Below are 7824 nucleotides of genomic sequence, written 5' to 3'. Positions count from 1 at the left end.
AGAGATAGACAGACAGAGAGACAGACAGACAGACAGAGAGACAGAGAGACAGACAGACAGACAGAGAGACAGAGAGACAGACAGACAGACAGAGAGACAGAGAGACAGACAGACAGACAGAGAGACAGAGAGACAGACAGACAGACAGAGAGACAGAGAGACAGACAGACAGACAGAGAGACAGAGAGACAGACAGACAGATAGACAGACAGAGAGACAGACAGACAGACAGAGAGACAGAGAGACAGACAGACAGACAGACAGACAGACAGACAGAAAGACAGACAGACAGAAAGACAGACAGACAGACAGAAAGACAAAGAGACAGATAGATAGATATATAGATTAGGTGTTTTAGTGGGTGTAAAGTAAATGCAGAAACTAAAATATTGCTCTATACTGCCACCTGCTGTATATAAACTCACAACACAACATATGTGACGGGTGTAAACTCTGCAGGACACCGGCCCTCCAGGATCAAGTTTGGTGACCCCTGATTTAGACAGACAGCTTATCAGTCTTGTGAACATCACAACGGCCAAAATATGACTTTTTTTTAAATTCACTGTGTGAAATGCCACTTAGTTCAGTCCAATGTCCTCCGTCGGCATAAATGAGTTACAGAGTGGAATGTTTTACAGCTCAGTGGAACGAACGTCTGTCTGCAAATCCTTTCCTTCCATTTCCTCGGGCTTTTCTCTAAATTAGTTTATGTTAACAAATTTCACTCTTACGCAACCGTAGGCTGGAATTACCAGTCTACAGATGGTTTAAATTCACATTATTTATATCTCATCATCTTACTGATATTTAATGGTCATGTGGAATCTGTCTGCTGTATTCATGTAGGCTATTAAATGTTTATGACTACACGTCTAGAATCGAACGGTGATTGCTCAGAAGCTGCTCTTTCATAGATTGAGAGACTTTGTGGAGTTCTCAGTTAAAGGGGTCATATGACAAACTTAACCACTGATTTCTAGTCGTGTCCTCTTTTGGAAGACCAAACAAAGTAGTTTCGCTTTCACAACGAAACACACAGCGTCTTCAGGACATGGCGGCGGCAGCAACAATACTACAGCGAGAATAAAAGTTACACCTTCTTTCTGTGCGTGAACATTTGGGCGGCGTTATGCAAATCTTCCCACATTGTGACGTAGGTATGTGGGGGCGTGTTAGAACGAGCCGTTTTAGGGGGGCGTGGCAGAGTCTTAACTTTGATAAAGAATATCTCTTTGGTTTTGAGACTTTAGTCTTTGCAACTTCAGGGATCTTATCTATTCACGAACAGCTCGTAACACTCCACAGAGAAAGGAAAACTTGAAATCGCATCATATGACCCCTTTAATGTTTCCCGGGATCGTTCTCAGATGTTTGGCTAACGTTCTGGCAAGGTTTTCTAAGTTATGAACAAACATTCTTCCAGTAAAGTTAATAGAATACTTGTTCAACGTTATCTGGCTATTAATAAAATAAAATAAAACATTGTTAACATCAGCACACACACACAAAAAACGTATTTATACATTGTTGAAAGAACACTTTTTTTCGGAGCCGTTTTAGCTGGATGTCCATTTAACGTGTTACTTACTTCCTGTTTTCTGTTCAGAGAACATTTAAAAGAAAAAAAAAAACAGCCTATACTGGTTGGCTGGTCCTAGATGGTTTAAGCTGGTCTCCCAGCCTGACCAGCTAAAGAAAACCAGCCTGCAAACCAGCTATGACCAGCTAAAACCAGCCAACCCATAATGTTTGCAAACTCATAAAAATGTAAAAAGTTTCATATAACCAAGAATAATTTTTTTAATTAAAAAATTTTGCACATTCAAAAAAACAAAAACAAAAAAAGTTTTACAGCATTATAGCATTATGTCCAAAAATATACAGTAGTAGGCTACCATGTTTCTTTTAGTTTAATTAGATGGCAGTCCATTTTTTCATACACTGCATTAACATACCTTGATTTTCAAGATATACCTTGCAAATGTAGGAATTTTTCTGTGAGCTTTTGAAGCGTTTGCAAGAATATTATATTTAACTTGATATTTTAAAAGTCGCTTCAAACACTATATAATGACGTAAAAGAAAAAAGAAACTATTCTCAGTGGCAGGGCGATAAACACAGATTAAAGTCATTAGAGTTGATTACATTTTAAAACAAGCGCTCGGATTAACATCCTGCCCACGTCACAATGCAAAACCTGCTGGGCGCGCGCTGATTGGACGCTGCCTGCCGGAAAGAATACATGCGAACCGAGCGGATCAGTGTCCTGGATTCCGAACCGAACCGAACCGAACCCGAGCCCGGGCTTCTCGAGGCGGATCTGCGTGGAAGATGGCGGAGTTGAGCGCAGTCCGAGAGGAACTTGTGAGTATTTTCATTCTGGGGACTGGAAGCCGTGTGTCCTGCTTCACACACACGGAAACAAGTTTGACTAGAGAATACGCACGTATTTATGTTTTAAAGGAATAGTATACCAAAAATTAATAGCCATCATTTATTTACCCTCGTGTCCTTCCAGTCCACGCATGTGTATATATACCTACTTACTCCTGTGATACACGAAAGGTGATGTTTAGCAGAACGTTAACAATTCTTTTACAATGGAAGTGAATGGGGACTGGAGCTGTCAAGCTCCAAACATGGCAAAAAAAGAGAAAGAAAGTAGGTTGCGTACGACTCACGCGCTATATTGTCTTATGAAGCGACACAGTAGTTTTGTGTGAGGAACAAATTTGGTGCATAAACAGTTTGTTTTCAGTTATGGCAAATGTCATGGGTTCTTGGATGTCTTTATATTTACCTGACTTTAAATATGCATAAGCGTACTGAGATTTGAGAGCACAGATTTTCAATGAGCAATGATTTAGAGTCAAAAGACTTGGGATATAGTTGATATGGGGTACTGTTAGGATCTTTTTATGGTGCTTTTTGTCCTCCGGGGGCTTGATAGCTCCAGTCTCCATTCACTTTCATTATATGTCTTTCCAAACCTATATAAATGTACTGAACTTACTTTCTGTGGAACACAAGAAGAGGTGTTTTGGAGAAGGTTGACACCTCTCTTGCAATGGAAGTGAATAGGGACCGTAGCTGTCAAGCTCCAAGCATGACAAAAAAGTGGTGCGTACGACTGATGTGCTATATTGAAATTATATTATGAAGCCACACAGTAATTGTATGCGAGGAACGAATTCGGTGCATATACACAAGTTCGTTTTCAGTTATGTCAATTGTCATTGGTCGTTAGATGTCTTGATAGTCTCCTGCCGACTGGACAAATAGTCCAACAGCATGGACACATTTTCAATGAACAATGGTTTAAATTCAGAAGACTTGGAATATAGTTAATATGGGGTACTTTTGCAATATTTTTGGTGCTTTTTGTCCTTTGGGGGCTTGACAGCTCCAGACCCAAAATCAGCTTGGATATTGTGCATTTGTATGTTCTCTGTATCATTACAATTTAGCTGGATATTTGTATGTGAATCAGTGTTTATCATATCAATACGTGTAATTTGCATGCTTTTTGCACAAACGGCTGCCTCCTCACTTCCTGGGTGTGCTTTATCCGCTGCAGAGAAACAGAAATCTGAGCAGTTCTTTCGGGGAGCCTCTGTGTACGTCACCACAAAAAGATGAGCAACAGAAACTGGTAATGACCTGACAGACTGGGTTTTGTTTGTATGTGCATGTTGTTTTGTCTCATGACGCTGTGCTGTGTTTGACAGGCCGTGCCGTTCTGTGGCGGCATCCGGGGAGGAATGAGGCCGGGGAAGAAAATCACGATCATGGGCGTCGTGAACGCAGATCCGGACAGGTAGCTTATGTCACACACACACACACACCTGTAAGTGCTCACACACGTGCGGGACACAGCCTGAGAGACACAGCTGTCATGTGCTTCATCGTATCTGTATAACTTGAGCGATCAAAGCTTCTAGCTAGTTAACTAGGAATGAGGTTTGACAGAAAAGCAGCGTCTAGACGATGACCTCCTGTATTCTGTTGTTTCGGTTCATTCAGTTGCTAGGGTTCATTGCTGACTCAATGTTGAATGTTTCTGCTCTCTCTCTCTCTCGGGCAGTTTTGACATCAGTCTGACGTGCGGCTGCGGGGACGTCGCTCTGGATATGTGCGTACAGTTCGAAGACCGGGAGATTTTGCGAAACGCCTGCGTTTCTGATAGCTGGGGCGAGGAGGAGAGGTCAATACCCTACTTCCCCTTCATCGCAGAGCAGCCTTTCAGGGTCAGTGTCTTCATCACCATCATCTGAACTCAGCTGAATGAAGTCATATGTTGTGTAGGGATACGCACTTGCAAAACTGAATGGTTGGCTGTCTACTACTAAATAGTTGACTTGTTGGAGATAATAAGGGCTTGTTAAACCTATAAACCCTGACATATGTAAAAATCTTTTTATTTGATGCAACATTTAAAAGTTTGCATGCGTTTTTTGTTGAATATCATATTTGATACATCAGGCTTTTATGGCTCATATAGTATGATATAGGGAAAATATTGAGTAAAAGGGCCCAAACTAAGGAAAAATGTGCAATTTGGTGCAGTTCTTGATGTTTATAAGGACAAAAAGTAATATAAAATTCGGATAGCTTGTAATGTAAATCAATGAGATCTTTATAACAGTATAGCAGATACTTACAAAAAAATGATACAAGTATCTTTGTCACTCTATATCTCCAATAATGTGTCTTGCTTAGTTTTATGATCAAAGCTCTTTAGTTTTGAAACATATAACTCAATGCATTGCATTGATGATTGAGAGATAAACAAATAAACGTTCCTCAAAAGCCTGATGATCATATTTGATACTGACTTGGGGGACGTTTTTACAATCACACTAAAAGGCATTTTACTTGCTTAAAAAGTCTTTGCGTATCAAATATGATATAGTCGGCTTTATAGGTTTATTTTAGGCTGGTTTAGGGCCATGCCAACTGAACACCACTGTGCAACGTCTTGAATGCAATGTTGATTCATTTAAATAGAAGCGTCTGCCAATTGCTTAAATGTAAATCTATAGAGTGACTTGTGAATATTCAACAAATAAACAGGCAAAATAACCATTTATGTCACATGGTCCTTACAAAACAGCCGGAACACACATATTAGACAGGAGCATGAACATGCAATGTGAAGTTGTAGCTGAATTAATTTGCCGAGTCTCCTCTTCTAATGGCGTTTGTTTTCTCTCTGTGTTGTTGTTCAGGTTGAGATCCATTGTGAGCACCCGCGCTTCCGTGTGCTGGTGGACGGCCATCAGCTCATTGACTTCTACCACCGCGTGACGCCGCTGGAGGCCATCGACACCATACAGATCAGCGGCAGTCTGACCATCACCAAGCTCAACTGACGTCTGCTGCGTCACATGAAAGCAGCTTCCCCACCAGCCCATCCGTTCTGAGCATTAAAGACTGTCTGCGATACCGAAGGACGCTTCAGAATCATCTAGAACTCAACTTGAAACCGCATTTTGAGCTATAAGAAGGCATTTATTTTTATGAGCATCAAAATTCGCTGTAGGCAACACCATTTGCAACCCATTGATTTTGTTTTTTGAGTGCAACAGGATATTAAAATAGAAAAAACGTAGAGTGGCGTTGATTTCCTTCCATCAGGATTACGAAAAGTGTGTGTTCAGTACTAGAAGATTGGCTAAATAACTATGTGGCTGTTGGTTAAGTGACGTATTTTTGTAGTCCAACCCATAAGTTTGCAATGCATCATTCTGGTACTTTGACAAAAACCCAATAGGATTTTTCCATTGGCTTTTGGATTATTGCAGAAAATAAGCTCTGTGACCTACAAATGTTTATGATTTTTTACACGTTTTGTTCATTATGATAAATTTTGAATTCTAAATACAATCGTGTGACTTCAACATCACCATCACTAAGATTCATACAGCTCTTTCAGTCTTTCTATAAAAACATTTCCCTGAAAGTTTGAGTTGGAACAGTTCACGAGAGCACAATGAGGCTGTGAAAGCGACTAGTGAGTAGACGAGTTACCTGGTTGGCTTGATGACATTTAAGTCCCTGACAGCCTTTGTAGCCCATTGAGCCACTTGTTAGCAACCGCATTAAAACGTGAACATATCCTGAGCTTGTGTTCAACACAGATCTTATTTTAGGCATTTAACCAAAAACCCATTCAAAAAAAGAAAGAAAATGAACCAAATTGGCTTACAAAAATACGTCATCCCTGCAGCACTCTCGTAAGTGACAGCAGTAGAGCAATGAGACAAAATATTAAACATACCATTAAGTCAATCACAATAAGACCAAGAGCATGCATTCAGAAAGCAAAAACGGTCCGTTTGGATTTCATGTCGACTTTACGGCGTTAAAGTGGAGATTGGAGAAATGTAAGATGAATGTTGCCGTCAATAGTGATAAAACTGAGTTCAGATACAGATGCTGAACTAACAACAGAGCGCTTGAAAGCATACAGCTTCAGTCAATAGCTATTTATGAACGTACTGCCAGAATTTATTAATTTATTTTAAGGTTCATTTACTTCCTAAATACGCGTTTATAAACTAAACGGTGCTGTGAGAGTTGCAGCAATAGTGATCTTTCCATTGTAATTCCATTGACAAGCACCTAAACATACTTAAAAGCAATGCATTTTATGATTAGCTGTGTTAACGAGATGATGTGATGAACCGCTGATGATACTTGATACTTGAGACCAGCATAAAATCAGGGAGAACATCATTGCATTCCAGTGCTTTTTGTGTATTTATTGTCTCTGAGCACACGGTGTGTCTTGATTGTACACACATTTTTCCTGATTAATAAAGGCTTCTAATGAATGATATTGTATTGTCAGTGGTGATGGCTGATTGCAGCAGGGCCACACACACTATTGACCAATATAGTATAACATGTTCTTAAGTTTAGTTATGCTGAGGTTTGGTTTTTGGTATATACAGAAAGATATTTCAAACATGCAACTGACTGGTGTAATGCTTTCCTGTTACTTGAAACTTTCTCCTCCATTCTGGATGGTTTTAATTTTGTGCTTGTGGTCTTCCTGCGTATTGCCTTCGGTTTTCCTGTTGGCTTTCTTATCTCTGCTCTGCTTCCTGATGATTACGTCTATTATAGTAGAGCTGTTTCTTAATTGTACTGCATGTTACAGACTAACAATAGATAGATAGAAATAACAAATAAATAATACAAATAACAACACAGTTCTATAGAAAGTATAAAACAACAATGTAAGCTTAATTCAACTTAATTCATATTTATAATATATAAATGGGGTCTTTAGGCAAAGCAGTGCAAAATTAAAATAGATTTTGGAAAGTAGATTAAAACAATAAATAAAGAGATTAAATAATAAATAGTAGAATAAAATGAGATAAAATAAGAACTGAATAAAACAAATAAATTAACTACCTAACTAAAATAAAATAAAAAAATAGATGTAAAAATGACATTAAAATAAACAAATAAATAATACATGGAACAGTAAAGTACTATGCTAATAGTAAAACTTTTTTTTTTAAAATTTTAATAGAAACTTGATATTGTCCAGATTAAATTCAATTTTATAATGTTATCTTTTCACAGTGTAAATGGGGTCTTTAGGCAAAGCAGTGTAAAATTTAAATAGATTTTTAAAAGTAGATTAAAACAATAAATAGAGATTAATAAATAGTAGAATAAAATTAGATTAAAATCAATTAAAAAATAAGTAGAATTGAATCAAACAAATAAATGAACTAAAAGAAAAATAGATTAAAAGAAATATATGTAAAAATGACATTAAAATAAACAAATAGATAATACAT

The 7824-nt window shown here is 38.2% G+C and overlaps 1 protein-coding gene across 1 annotated transcript; it reads left to right on the top strand.

Moving 5' to 3' along the window:
- The first annotated feature begins 2199 nt into the window (after positions 1 to 2199).
- LOC107594257 (lectin, galactoside-binding-like a) lies at positions 2200 to 6185 on the top strand. The gene is made up of 5 exons (XM_016284223.1): positions 2200 to 2368; positions 3582 to 3656; positions 3733 to 3821; positions 4089 to 4251; positions 5233 to 6185. Exons 1-5 carry the CDS (start codon positions 2336 to 2338, stop codon positions 5374 to 5376), a joined length of 504 nt encoding a protein of 167 aa, XP_016139709.1. The 5' UTR covers positions 2200 to 2335; the 3' UTR covers positions 5377 to 6185.
- The last annotated feature ends 1639 nt before the right edge of the window (positions 6186 to 7824 follow it).

Source organism: Sinocyclocheilus grahami, unplaced genomic scaffold, assembly GCF_001515645.1.
Source record: "Sinocyclocheilus grahami isolate Dianchi unplaced genomic scaffold, SAMN03320097.WGS_v1.1 scaffold181.1, whole genome shotgun sequence".
In the NCBI taxonomy this organism is placed as follows: domain Eukaryota; kingdom Metazoa; phylum Chordata; class Actinopteri; order Cypriniformes; family Cyprinidae; genus Sinocyclocheilus; species Sinocyclocheilus grahami.
Note: the sequence above shows the minus strand (reverse complement) of the source record. Positions and strands in the feature narration are given on the sequence as shown.